Below are 14,629 nucleotides of genomic sequence, written 5' to 3'. Positions count from 1 at the left end.
AGTGATGCTGGGCGGGCACGGAGGCTCACACCTGTAATCCCAGCACTATAGGAGGCAGAGGTTGGTGGATCACGAGGTTAGGAGATCGAGACCATCCTGGCCAACATGGTGAAACCCCGTCTCTACTAAAAATACAAAAATTAGCCGATGTAGTGACGCATGCATGTAGTCCCAGCTACTTGGGAGGCTGAGGGAGGAGAATTGCTTGAACCCGGGAGGCAGAGGTTGCAATGAACCAAGATCACGCCCTTGCACTCCAGCCTGGCGACAAAGCAAGACTCCATCTCAAAAAAAAAAAAAAAAAAAAAGTGATAGAAGAGTAATGCTTTTCCCATAAAGACTAAGAAGAGTAAGAATCTCTTAGATGTGAGCAGGAGGATTGTCGGGCTCTGCCCTTCTCAGGCTCACTAAACATTTGCCTCATTTTGGCATTCCCATTTGAGAAGGTGTATAGAGAAGTTGGAGAGGGTTCAGAGAAGCATTTTCAATATTACTGAAGTTATGGGAAGTAAAAGTAATTTTAATGCAGAATAAGATCTGAAGAAATAGGTTATATTTAAGTAAGACAGGGAGTTTAGAGAAATTTCCCAGTGGTTAGAGGTTTTAGCAACCAAGGCAAAGGGCAAAATGTTAATATCTCAGGTAAATTTGATTAAAAGGGAAACTAATCAGGATTAGGAAACCACGTAACTGCAGTAAGTAAACAGATGCATGGTTAGAATAAAAAATCAAGAAACTAAAAGCAATCTCAATTGTATGCCAAGTGTTTAAGCTTTACTTAAAGTAAAATTAGAGTATGAAACCTATTTGACAATATATGAATACAAATCGATAAACCCTGAAACAAAGCATATATAAATGCTCTTACCAATGCAAAAACTTCCATCTGTTAGGTACATAAACAGCACTTCCTTAAAAGCGACATATATTTTATACTGACCGCTGTAGTCAATTTTAATCAAAAACTACACAAATATTTTATTTGTATTTTAGAGACGGGGTTTTGCTCTGTTGCTTAGGCTAAATTCCAACTCCTGTGCTTAAGCGATCCTCCTGCCTCAGCCTCCCGAGTAGCTGGGACTACAGATGCACACCACTGTGCTCAGCTAAATATTTCAATGTGATTGGTTTCAACAGTTTATACCCACAGTTTTGATGTGAAACTGACAAACCTATGAGCTGACAGCCACAGCCTATGTAGAGAAATGACTCTAAGCACACTTAATTTTGTTTAAAAAAAAAAAAAATCTAGATGACTGCTAATATTCAGATCTGAAATGAAGAATGAGGTAATTTTATTCTTCCATTGTAGGATCTCATACCACGTTCCAAATCCTAGATCATACACAGAGTGTTAGACCAGGAAGGGACCTTAGCAATAATGGCTTAAGCCTCCCATTGGACAGATGAGCGAGGTGAGGCCAAGAAGCGTGAATGATATGGAAGCCTCCAGCTTGAATACATTCCTTAAATGAATGAGTGTTGGCATGGAACAGAATCGCGTGCGTGGCTCTTGTCCACTTTCCCGAAGCCCTTCGATTAACTCCTTGGTCCTACTAGCTTTAGACAGTTCCCTGATCAGTACATTGTTAAGCAACCAAAATATCTCATTGCATCCAGGGAGCGGTGTATTTGCCACTGCAAGGCTTGTGGATGTGGCAGCCCTGGGGTAAGGGGCCTGCCGCATAGTGACATGACCAACGCTGTGGGGTGCTGGGTGATTGGTGGTGATGTGTACCCTGTACTTCTTTGTTATGCAAGGGTGGTTTGAACTTAGGTTTCAGAGGCTGGTTTATTCAAACCATGGGTCCCCGCATGTTTATGGCCCCACACTTCAGGGAACCAGCATCTACCTAGTTGTTATGTTTCTCAAATGTTCCCCAACGCCAAAGGTGCCGTTTCTTGCCCTGGCTCATAGCTAGGGAACGTTGCCTCTAAATCGTATAGTAAGAATTTCCATGAGGTTGTACAGTGAGTGGTACAACCATTTTTAGCTGGTCTGTCCCCTTCTTTAACCTAAGGAAACCACCACTTAAACTCTTGGAGAGAGGAAGGGTGCCTAGTTCTTGTGTGCTTTTGTTTACATATACATATTGGAGACGCTGATGTCAAGTCTTGTTAGTGAAGTGCACTTTAAGTTACATAGCCTAACTTAAAACAGGTACTACATAAAAAACATTTGCTGAATCGGTGTGTAGCTGACAGCCATCTATAAAAGTGCATGTATCTTATGCAGTCTTTTAGAGATCCTGGTTGTTTGCAAATGAAGCTGAGAAAACCATTATCACTAAAATGAAATATTTTAAGAGATACTGGCTATAAATTCTCCTGGAACCACTTGGACTTGACAAAGATTTTTCAAAAATGATTTAGGAGGCCCACCTTTGATGCTCTTCCTAGCGGAAAGTTGCAAGTTAATAGATTGAATGTCCCCTCGAGAAGAAAATAGTCTAAACTTTCGGTCTCGTCAATCTCCTTTTTCCCTTTTGAGATCAGATAGTATACTATGTATTTGTGACTTCTCTGACTTCTGAGTGCAGTTTGGGTTGATTGCACAATGCAATTTCTCTCATTTTGAACATTTGCATGATTTTAGACATTGTGCCTTTAAAAGGGCAGGCAACAGGCCCTTTTACGTTTCTCTTCAGATTTTTCTCTACATCCTGTTTTAAGTGTGGTTAGATCAGTGGATGAGTCACATGATGTTTTTTGCTGCTTCAATGACAGAAATAGAGATTCAAAATAACCACACAGAGGAGTATCCCGAATGGTTACCAAACACGTTGCTCAAAAACATGCTTTCCTACGGTTCCAGTGCTTTATGTGAGAGCCGTCAGAGGGCTGTGTGTGAGGGCGCTGTCTACAGAATGCAGGCAGGAGCTGCTGGCTTTGAACTGGCTGAATATGCAATGCAGACATCTCAGCACTCCACATCTTTCAAAGCCCTTCCTCACACTCCACTGCAACTTTGGTTCCAAAAGAAAGATGGGGAGCAGAACTTAGAAGATAAAGGACCCCTTTTCCTGGACGTGCAATGGTCTGATTGATGAAGACGTCATCCTAAGTTTAGAAGTCGGCTCACCTGCAAAGCTGGTACTAACCGGCACATGCTGTCCTGGGCACTGTTCTGCTGAGAGAGTTACTGAAGTAGAAAGATTTTTAAATACAAGAAAATATTTCTCAAGGAAATGTAATTACAACACTATAAATACTTGCTATTTTGCAAAACACACTCTCTCTCCCACTTCAATTTGAAGGGGAAAAAAAACCAGTCAGCTACTGAGTCTGGAAATCGATGTTTCTAGAAAGCAAGGGCATGGAAAAGTTACTCTCCCCCTGCCCCTTCCCTCCAGAAGATCCCCAAATGGGGAACAAGTGAGAGCAGGGAGCTGCTAACATTTCACACTTCTTCTTCTGAAGATTTAAGTGAATAAATTTTCTGAGAGTTATGATATGTAATGATTATTCCAACCAGGAGAGAGATCCAGAGGGCTGGGAGTGCGCACTCCTCAGCTGGCCCCGCTGCGATGCACCCTGGTGTCTGGAGAACTCGGCCCAGCTCTGTCATTACCCTGGGAGCTCCCAGGCCTCCCCATCCGGGGCTCCCCACCCCTTGTACCTCCCAAGGTTCTTTATTGGGAAGACTGAAGGAGTGAAGTATAAAGTGATTTTACTATTGTAAAGCAGCTTTATTTGGCCCCCTCTGATACATCCTAAGCCAATATTAAATGTTTCAGTTTCTTAGGGAATCAGCTATCCAGGACATTTCCAAGCCAAACTACTGGCTAATGCTAAAAACCAAGGCAAAGTGAAAACAAGGGAAGAGTAACTTTGGCACAAGACAAACCCGATGCAGGCAGTCATGGGGGATGACTGGTTTTTATCCAGAAATGCAAACAAGTGGCCTTCTGCACCCCATTTGAAGAATCTCAAATGGGAGGGTTTCCTGCCAATGTGCAAATCCATCAATACTCCGTGAGCCATGTGGCTGGCAGGTCCAATCCTACCATGACTTTCCGAGTGCAAGCCTCGTCTAGTTCTTTTTGCTCAATTGTTGAGTGTCTCACTGACGCCCTTTGCCACTGAGATCCCTGTAAGTCACTACAGAACAAATGACAACTGCACATTTAGGATGACCTCGTTTCCCTCAAATAGGCCAGCAAAGGAGGAGCTCTAGCCTTGGCTTGCTCAGAGAAAACCCTCACTCTCTATTTTCTATGCTTTGAACTGCCCAAACCTGTTTCTCAGCATCTAAATGAAAAACTACTTCATGGCCTTGTATTTTCAGATTGTATTCGTCCACAAGCAGTCACTCAATTTTGGAGAAAGTCACACCTGGTCTTTCCATGGTCTTTGACGTGAGAATCTCACAGGCATGGTACCCTTCTAAATGCAGCTGTCAGCTGAACACCCTGCAATGAAAAATGTTTTGGGGGAATGTTTCTTTGGTCACAAAAGTCAAAAGGTTGCCCCTAATGACTCTGAAAAGTGGGAAGAAGAAAGGTCACTCTCCCTGGTTTGATCTCCTCTCATGTCTAGCTGGATGACGGGACTCGGTTAGAACAAACGCAGGAGAATATGCCAATTCTCAGTTTTTGCCTCAGAAGTTGTTAGGCTGTGACTTAAGCAGCCCAAGTGAAGAAAATGTATGAAGAAGGATCACGTGCTTTAAGGTGAACGGTTTGGACAAGTCCTGCCAAATCAGCTCCATTGTGGTGGCCTGAGTGTGGCACTGCTTCCTGTGTTCTCAGAAACTCTAACCAAATATTATGGCCCACTGATCTTGATCCCTGAAGGGATCTCTGGAGTTACATTTCCTTATTTCCTTATGTCATAATGAGGAGGCCCTTGCTGATCCTTCCTGGATTTAGAGGGAAAGGATTCGCTTTCTTTTTTTTTGGGGGGGGACGAAGTTTTGCTCTTGTTGCCCCGGCTGGGGTGCAATGGCGTTATCTTGGCTCACTGCAACCTCTGCCTCCCGGGATCAAGCGATTCTCCTGTCTCAGCCTCCTGAATAGCTGGGATTACAGGCATATACCACCGTGCCCAGCTAATTTTTATACTTTTAGTAGAGACGTTGTTTTGCCATGTTGGCCAGGCTGGTCTGGAACTCCTGACCTTAAGTGATCCACCCCCCCCGCCCCTCGGCCTTCCAAAGTGCTGGGATTACAGGCATGAGCCACTGTGCCTGGCCTGCTTTCTCAATTTGGATCTTTAAGCTCCAACCCCAGAATCATGAAAGAGTCACACATGTTAAAAAATACTGCTGTTTAATTTTCTAATAATGTCCTTTAAAAAAAGCTGATACATTGAGTTTTTTTATCTTCTCAGATCTGCCTCTGAAACCACTGCAAAGCAGCTATGCAACTTGTTTTCAGCACTCATATATATATTAATGGAGGAAAAGCCACTCTGAGGAAGCACACCAAGGACATGTTCCCATGTGGGCACACCCCGTCGGCACTGGGTACCCAGGAATGTGAATGCAACCCTGGCATGCCCACAGCTAACTTCATGCCCTTGCATTCTTTTTCGCTATGAGGAACAATATGATCACACAGCACTAAAAATGGTAGACACAAAGGGCCTACCTTTTTCTTTCTCATTTTTGCCCTTCCAGCTTACACTTCTATTCCTATTCCAGTGACCCATTTATTCCCCAGTTACCCATAATGAAAAATAGTTCTGTCATTTACTGAGCCTTACATTCAAATGCAAATGACGGACTTTATAAAACTGCTGCAAGTAAGGTACAATGTTCATTGATACAATACGTTTCAACTGCAGGTATGTTGAGCACACAAGCAATCACCGTATTGTATTAGAGACATTTTATTGAAAATGCGAAAATAGGAAATGTATTATAGCCTAAAATAAATTACATAACATATACAGCATATATTTATATCTTTAAAATATTTTTTTGTTTAGGTTCTTTCAGTCTAGGAATTTTGACTAAATCAACAATTTAGTGAACTGTGTCTATAATTTTTTAAAGGAAAAAACCTGCTTTCCAAAACTTAGAAAAATATACTGCACTGCATGGATTTCGAATGTGTTATTTCGGGGAGGACCACATAGTGACTCTGGTATCATCATAAAATGTCTTGTTTTATCGTATGGTGTGGGAGGGAAGTACCATAGTACATTCTGAATTACCTGTACCGCAGAGTTACGACTTAAGGATGGCAGAACCAGGTAATACATCTACTTCAAAAGTTACCCTACAGCAACCTGGCATTAGAATGCTGGATGAGACTTAAAGCTTCAGTTCACTGGAAAAACTAAAATGCAAAGTTAGAACGCTCCATGTGACTCGCTCTAGTGCGACCTTCAGGAAAGGCGAGGGAAAAGCAAGCCTTCAGGAAAAGTCATGCGGCAGGGGCTGGAAACTGGAGATGCGCTTTTGTGACAACTTAAAAGAGTTAGCTCATGTATATACACGGTGGGGGTGAGAACTGACAGCTCGCTCGGATCTAGGAGAACACAGAGTGATATGCTATCATTCAACCGTGTCAGTTTGCTGTCCCCGGGGCATTTCCAACCTTTCTACGGGAGATTATGTCCGTCTGTCAGCCCGCTGTGGTCACAGGTCTCCCCGTTCCTCAGTGTGAACGGGGACTCCGGGCTGCAGCCTGCCGCCCGCCTCCTGCATGTGTGGAGTAGATGGGTTTGAACTCCATGGCGGAAGGGAAATTTAAGAGGCCACCGGGGCTCCATCTCTTTGTACGGCCATGTGACTGGGAAGCAAATCAAAGGAAGCCAAGTTTTAACCTGTTGATTCTTAAGAGCGATGAAGGGGCACAGGAGAGTCTGTGGCCTGCTGTGCAGGGTGCCCGAGAGGCGACGGCACAGCTGCAGTCCTTTGGTTCCAAGAGGAGATTGTCCAGGGGAGGAGGACACACCGTCGAGCGTGAGGCAGCTGTGTCTTCTGGGTTTTCGTGAGGCAGGGCATGAAGTCAGTTGTTGCGCTTGTTTTTACATAGCAACAGTGAAGACCATTCACCAGGTCCCCCCGTCAGTGTGAGCATACTCAGTATGCTAGAGAATTGACACGAAACCTTTAAATCAAGGCCTCTTTCATCACCAAAACAAAACAAACAAAAAAGGGAACAAAATACGATGGGAGAGGGAAGAGATGATGCCGAAGTGTCATCCTGACTGTCCCTGCAGTGCCCATGGCGTCCCGTGCCTTATTCATTCTCTTCTCTCATTTCCACGATGTCTGTCACCTCCTCTGTCGGAGGCATGTCCGTCATGGCGGAGTCTTCCCCCTCCGTGGCCGACTCGTTCTCCATCTTCTTTTTCTAGACCAAAGAAGACTCATCAGTGTGGGGCTGTGGACAGGGACACTGCACAGCAGAACCACGAGCAGGGAGACACCACCAGGGTCTGGGGGGACCCCCCACTGTAGGCTTAAACCTTCTTATGGTTGGGGTGGCCTCACCTCTTCTGCATCTTAGTTCAGCGTGTTCCTTGCAGTTTCGTGTCTGTGCGCCTGCCACTGAGCTAGGCAGGCACTTCGGAGGACACTGTGTCCCACCGCCCCGCCCCAGACAACCCACCCCCTGCTGCCCTTTCCAATGAGGGCTGCGCTCTCCCCGACTCCTCACAGTCACCTGCAGACTTCTTTTCCTTCCTCCTCCCTAAAGCCTCAAGCTTGGAACCTCACGTTATCAGAATATTGCACCTTGTACAGCCTCCGTCAGTCACCTCTGGGACAGCTCCAGGCTTGCTGTCATTCTCTCCCACTTACTGCCTGTCCTAATTCCTGGTCACTTCCCTGCCATGTTGCCTGTTCTTACAATAAATGGCCTCTCAGGGATCAGGTTCACAGCCCCAGCCCACCTCAACCACTCCTGGGTCACTGCAGACCTTGCCATTATCGACATGTGGGGCACCACCAACAGGCCAAGGCAAAGACACTGTCCTTTGTCTGCCAACCCTGCTGGTCCCCCATCCACGGATCCCACCAGCCCTTCACTGTGGCCACCTTCTCGATGTCCTCCCTCCGCTCTTTCCTCAGCTTACATGACATGCTCAGTAATGACCATCATTTCCCTATCCTGCTTTTCTTCCATCATATTTGCCAGGCAAAGCCCCACCTGTGCTGAGGTTCAGATCTCTACCATCTCAGCCCACACCACCCAGCTGCCATGGCTGGGGAAACCCAACAGCAGGGGACAGCCAGTGTCCTGAGATGCGCGTCACGCACCGTGAGCAGGCCCTCTGAGTGGTCTGGCCGTCACCCTGCTGTCCCGGCCTGTTCACTCTGCCATTCTCCTGACCAACTGCTTCCCCACCCATGTGTCCTTGTTCTTCCACCCTCCAACACCTCCCTTTTCTCAGACGATGATCTGGCTTCCTACTTCACTGAGAAAAACAAAAGCGATCAGAAAGGCCCTTGCGCAACCTGTTGGACTGCATCTCTGCTCCGCCCGTGACCAGAGAGGCCGCACGAGCTCCTGTCTTGGGCGCCTGGTCCTCGTGTGCACAGACACATTCGTATCACTGTCCCCTCTCCCACTGGCAGCACTGCCTGTCTGGGTCATTCCCCCGAAGCAAGCCATAGGCTGAACTTTGCCCCATCTTCGCTGGCTTTCTGAAATCCATGTCCACACCTCTCTCTCCTTTGGAGCAAAACTCTTCAAAGGGACTGTCTCTGCTTGCTGCCTTCAGCTTTTCCCCTTTTCTCTTACCCCACTCCCATTAGGCTTCCAGCCACCCTAAGCCACAAGACTGGGCAAGGTCACCAAGGATCCCCCACTGATGAGGGCCACCATCCAACTCTGGTCAGCGGCTGCTCAGGTTCTCCTGCACCCAGCAGGATGCACCCGGGAGGAGGCTCCCGGCGTGGCTGTCTCACCTGCTTCCGGTAGACATAGCACGCGGCGATGGCGACCATGGTGGATTCTCCCACAAAGCCCGCCAGGAGGGAGCCCACACCCAGGGTTGCACCGTGCACCCTGCAGATGAGAACACAAAGGCGATTTGTCTGTTAAGGCCAAGTCAAGGCACAACCGTCCATACCAAAACCCAGGAAAGTAAGTGTAGCCTCGAGACGGCTGAGACCAGCGGTGTTCTCCATCTGTTGGCTTCGTAAGGGCGCAGCTAATAACCTAATGTGTGAGGGGAACTGGGAACTCGGGGTTGGGCCGCCTCCCTCCCGCAGCACATGGATCCTACAGCACACGGACCCCACAGCCCTTCCTGCCCTCCCAGGACACTGGGAGCTCCCTGAGCGCAGGGACCATATCCTCCTCTTCTGGTTTTCACGTCCAGCATACGCTCGAGCCCGTGCAGGGCCAGCCACACCCTGACAGGAGCTCAGTGGCTATTACTTGTGTCTGGGCCTGACCCCAAAAGCTCTTTTCTAGAATGGATCCCAAGAGCCCTAGAATGGATCCCAAGAGCCTCCACCTGGTGCCTGGGCAGACACACAAAACATCATTCTGAATTTCCGATTCTAGACATGCCTAGGGATTTCCCATGGAAATGTAGATCTGAAACCTCTGGACACAGTATTGAAGGGGCAGAAGGACCCACAGCCCCAAACTCCCTGACGACATACCCCAGGTAGGGCAGGACCACGAGGCTGGCGATGAGGACGATGATCCGCAGCACAGAGCTGGGGGCCAGGACGAAGGTTTTCTTCAGCGTCATGAGCCACCCAGTGAGATGCGCCCTCACTGTGACTGTGGGGAGGAACAAAGGACTCGTCAGGCGTGCCCGCATCCCCTCCCCATCCTCTGGACCAGGGCAGCACGTCCGAGCGCCAGAGGCTGCCTGGGACCCTGGTCTTGCTGCTGAGCCTCTGGCCACCCCGTCTTCCTGCCAGGGCTCCCCATCCCTGCTCCTGAGCCTAGGCCCGCCTCGGGTCCCCGCCTCCTCACAGCCCTTTGGGTCTAAACGGCTGGGGACCGGCAGGCTCCTTGCTCCACTGGGACCACATCTTCCAGGCAGCCTAGCTGCTCCTGTCCAGTCCTGTCCCCACACTTGCCCAGCCTCGCCCTCGATCATCCACCTCTAGAAGGGAACACTCAGAGAAGAGTGGCAATATGACGGCACTCTGGTGTGACGCTGGGTGAGCAGAAAAGCTGGCACCAGAATTCATCTTCCCTGCCTGTGATCAGAGGTATGGAGACCAGAGCAGTGAGGTAGGAGGAGGAAGCTGCACGTCCCCACTTCCCTTTGTTCCCTCCCTGAGCTGGTCCTGACCACTTCCACTGAGGTCACTTCCCTTTCTCCCTCTCCTAATGCTGTGGCCCTCGGTGCGCTGCCATTGCACCACAGGCTGCGTGGCCTCCCCGTGCCTGCCTCCTCACTGGATCTCTGAGCTGCAGGAGGGCCGTGGGTGGACAGCGGGGAACTGTGGAGAGCACGGAGCTTGCCCTTGTCAGTAGGAAGGTCCCTGAGCATCTAGATTCCATCTGAAACTGGAAAGGCTTGAGGAAGCGCAGGGCAGGGCCTGCTCCTTGAAGACAGGGGCCCGTCACCTCCCTGTGGACAGCACCAGGCAAAGGCTCTTGGAGGAGGAAGTGCTCATTCCTGGGATAAAGATTCCTTTCCAGGATTGCTGGTTTGGAAGGAAGCCTCTGCCGTCTTCTTGGTCTAACAGTATATGTCCTGCCTTCCTCTGGGTGGAAGCCTTATATTAATACTAACAAGGCTAATTTTCTTCTCTTAGGCAGACAGACCCACTGAGGTTTTTGACCGAAGGAGAGAGTCGGTCCCAGGCATATGCTAAACTGGGTAGCCCAAATCCAACAGATTGCAAAGAGTGGCAGGGCCTGGCAGCTGTCTGGAAACCCTTCATCTTACAGACAAGAAAGTGGAGTCAAATGGAGATTGAAGGTGAATCGCATACCCAGCTATAGCCGGCTCCCAGCTGGGGCGCTCCAGGCCCCTCCTCTGGTCACTACCATAGGAAATATAGCTGCATGTGCCTCAATCTGCGAGTGCAGCTCCTTCTGGATGGTGACACTTTCCCCAGCTTGGTTCACCCTGTGGCTACCCAAGTCCAGATGCCATCCCGGTGCTGTGATCTTCCAGCCACTTCTCCATTTCTGCCACAGCCCAGAAAGTGATGCCGCAAGGCCTTGGAACAAGGGCTGCTCCCATCAGCCCTGGCCTACCTGGGCTCCGTGGCTCCTTTCTTTTTCTCTTTTTTTCTTTCTTTTTGAGACGGAGTTTCACTCTTATTGCATAGGCTGGAGTGCAGTGGCACAATCTCAGCTCACTGCAACCTCCGCCTCCTGGGTTCAAGCGATTCTCCTGCCTCAGCCTCCTGAGTAGCTGGGATTACAAGCACGTGCCACCATGCCCGGCTAATTTTTTGTATTTAGCGGAGATGGGGTTTCACCATGTTGGTCAGGCTGGTCTCGAACTCCTGACCTCAGATGATCCACCTGCCTCGGATTCCCAAAGTGCTGGAATTATAGGCATGAGCCACTGTGCCCGGCCCATGGCTCCTTTCTTAACATGTGGCTTTGTAGATTCTGGCTTCCCAGTTTAATGATTTAAGTGGATCTTTTGGGGAAACTGATTTTTGACTAGGTGACACACCTGGTACAGAATTTAAAAGGTACAAAAGGGAATAGAGTACAAAGGTCTTCTTCCCAGTGGTGACTTCCCAGGCCCTTGTCCTGCTTCCCACAGGCAACTACTGTTAGCAGCTTGGTGAGTTACTTACAGAAAAAGAATGTAGCTATGCAAGCACTTAGCACATCCATATGACAATACAGATATACATGTGCTACATATTTGCTATGGAAATGGTTGCATACTAATCAACCATTCTGCAACCTGCTCTTCTCATTTAACCTAGAACGACCTCATTCTTGTCTGGTACACCTCCCACCACTATATCGGCTTGGTGTAATAACTTTCCAACTGGCTTTTGTCTCAGCCATGAGCAGTTTCCTTTCTGACCATCCATCATCTGGCCTCAGGTTGCCCTGGAATCTTCCTTTCTACAGCAGTCCTTCTCTGTCTTTGTATATCTCCAGGCTTTAGCAATAAGCTCACTCTATTTTTCTTTTTTTCATTTCACTTTTAAAATTTAACGTATTGTAAAACTGGCTTTTTGGTGCACAGTTCTGAGAATTTTAATACATGAACACATTTGTGTAACCACCACCACAATCAAGACAGAGGGCAGTTTTATTGTCTCCAAAACTACACATGCTATCCTTTCGGGTCTACTTTCTTTTTACTGTTTTTGCAATCACTGCACTTTTAAAAACAAGTTATACGGCCAGGTGCAGTGGCTCACGCCTGTAATCCCAGCACTTTGGGACGCCAAAGAGGAGCACTTGAGGCCAGGAGTTCGAGACAAGCCTGGACAACATGGTGAAACCCCATCTCTACTAAAAATACAAATATTAGCTGGGTGTGGTGGTGGGCGCCTGTAGTCCCAGCTACTTGGGAGGCTGAACAGGAGAAGTGCTTGAACCCGGGAGGCAGAGGTCGCAGTGAGCCGAGATTGTGCTACTGCATTCCAGTCTGCATTCCAGACAGAGACTCTGTCTCCAAAAAAAAAAAAAAATATATATATATATATAAAAACATATAAACATAAATATAAATATAATTATATATAAATATATAAATAAAAAATATATAAAAACAAGTTATACCTATTGATTCATTTCTTGAACTTTCACCTTACTGGCTAATGTTTTTGCATCTTTCTAAGCCACAATGAAATTTTACATTTGTGTTGGTGACATGATTGCAAACATTTCCAAAGACAGATTTAATTAGGCATGAGGATAAACAAGAATGTTTCTTTCATTCTGTTTTTCTTTACCTGGAACTGGGAAGAAGGAGAAGATCCGCAAAGGAACAACACAGAGTTCTGCGAAGGCAAAGTCCACTCCAATGATGTCTATCAAGATTTTCTCGGACACGTTGGGTGTCCAAAACATCACGAAACAGAGCTGGGGGAGAAAGACATCGAACAGGGTTGTGAGGAAAAACGTGGAAGCGAGTGAAATGAACAGGTCAGGTGTGGCACAATCCTTGGAGAGTTACGAAAGGGGGACAACTGGCCCGACTGGGTGGCGGGCATGCTGGTCCCAGATCTGCCACCTGCCTGCTTGGCTGTCTCCTGACCACAGAGGCCCTGGTCCATTAGCCATGGCTGTACCCAGGGGACTCCCATGGCAGAGCAGATGTGGCTCCTCCAAGAGTGGGTCATTGATTTCTGAATGGGTGAGCAGGCCCGTTCAGAACCAATGTGCTTTGGGGCCAGGCTTAAGGAGATTGCCACACAGCTCGGCCAGTTCCGCCTGGACATGTTTATTCATATAATGTTTACAGCTTTAACAAATAAAAAAAAAGCCCTGGAAGTTCTTGGATGTGTACAGAACCACACAGAATCAGCACACACAATGAAAAGGGAAATGTTAGTGTTTAGAGTAAGGATCAGCCTATGAACCTTTTAAAGTCTAGTTACAAGAATAAGAGATGAGACAGCAACAGAATTGGAACTCTGAAAAGCAGATGGGAGGTGGTAAACTGATGTAACAGATGCAGGAAAAGGGAATCCTGAACCCAATGGGGAAAGTGGAGCTCTCTCCCCACCTCCCTTCCCCGCAGATCAGGAAGTGAGGCACAGGTCCTTCCGGAGATGGGGTGAAGGCGGGGTCCAGAGCAGGATGGCTGGAAGTCAGGTTAGCAAGCAATCCATCCACAGCTCCCCTTGCACAGCTGGTGACTACATCTCCCCGAATTTGACAGGAAACAGGAGTTTAGTCTCTGGATGAGGTAAAACAGAGGAGTACCTGGCATGGCCCAGGGCAGAGTTACTACAGGTTGAGTAACCCTTATCTGAAATGCTTGGAACTAAAAGTGTTCCGGACTCTGAAGTTTTCAGATTTTAGAATATTTGCATTATACTTACAGGTTACGCATCCCTAATCCCCAAATACAAAGTCCAGAATGCTCCAATAAACATTTATGTTGAGAGTCCTGTCAGTGCTCAAAAATCAAAAAATTGGATTTTCCATTTTTGGATTAGGCATACTTAATCTGTACATGGAAAACGGGGGGATTAAGAGAAGGATGACATTTGCATGTTCGGGCTTCCTTCCTCTTCTGTGCTCCCAGAACATGAGAAACTAGTTGAGGCCTTCCCAGGTAGGAGACCGGAAATGGTCTCTGAGGAATCTGACCAGCCCAAGAGAAAAGACGTCAAGTTCCTGAAAATTAAGTCTCCCAATGAAGCAGCCACACTGGAGCAGCCATCAGTGAGGCCCTCGCAGGTGAGAAACCTCATCCTGGTGATCACAGCTTCCAGTCAACTCCTAGTCTCCGGATAAGGTAAAATGGGTGGGGTGGGGGGCGCCTGGCATGGCTGAGGGCAGAGTTACTACAGCTAGTCACCAGAGCCCCGCTTATCAAAATGAGCAGGCAACCAGGGAGAAGCACGCTTTGACAGAGGCCTCCAATGTGCGGAGACCAAAACTATGGAAAAAACTGCAACTTAAGAGGAAACAAAGACAATAGAGAGAGAGAGGGAAAAAAAAAGAAAACTTTTCTCATTGACATCCCCAGAGAGATGGGAGAAGCCACTGCGCCCACGAAACAAGAACAGAAGGAGAATGTTATAAAAAAGACATTCACG

At 47.7% G+C, this 14,629-nt stretch overlaps 1 protein-coding gene and 1 long non-coding RNA gene across 2 annotated transcripts in view; one reads left to right on the top strand and one right to left on the bottom strand.

Annotated features, from left to right (window-relative positions):
* Positions 1–752: 752 nt before the first annotated feature.
* ANKH (ANKH inorganic pyrophosphate transport regulator) overlaps positions 753–14,629 on the bottom strand; it is a 159,954-nt gene continuing 146,077 nt past the window's right edge. Inside the window, exons 9-12 of the mRNA XM_011994185.1 lie at positions 12,812–12,941; positions 9,572–9,695; positions 8,867–8,966; positions 753–7,307 (exon numbers count right to left, since the gene is read on the bottom strand). Of these exons, the coding sequence (XP_011849575.1) occupies positions 7,194–7,307; positions 8,867–8,966; positions 9,572–9,695; positions 12,812–12,941 (468 nt within the window). The 3' untranslated portion in view covers positions 753–7,193. The remainder of the gene's footprint in view (positions 7,308–8,866; positions 8,967–9,571; positions 9,696–12,811; positions 12,942–14,629) is intronic.
* On the top strand, positions 8,684–12,538 carry LOC105549575. Its single transcript, XR_001007565.1, has 2 exons — positions 8,684–11,217; positions 12,462–12,538. It is a non-coding gene; the product is annotated as an uncharacterized LOC105549575 (long non-coding RNA).

The sequence above is a fragment of the Mandrillus leucophaeus genome, unplaced genomic scaffold (genome assembly GCF_000951045.1).
Source record: "Mandrillus leucophaeus isolate KB7577 unplaced genomic scaffold, Mleu.le_1.0 Scaffold445, whole genome shotgun sequence".
NCBI lineage: Eukaryota > Metazoa > Chordata > Mammalia > Primates > Cercopithecidae > Mandrillus > Mandrillus leucophaeus.
The sequence above is the reverse complement of the archived record's forward strand: the minus strand, read 5'-3'. Positions and strand labels throughout refer to the sequence as shown.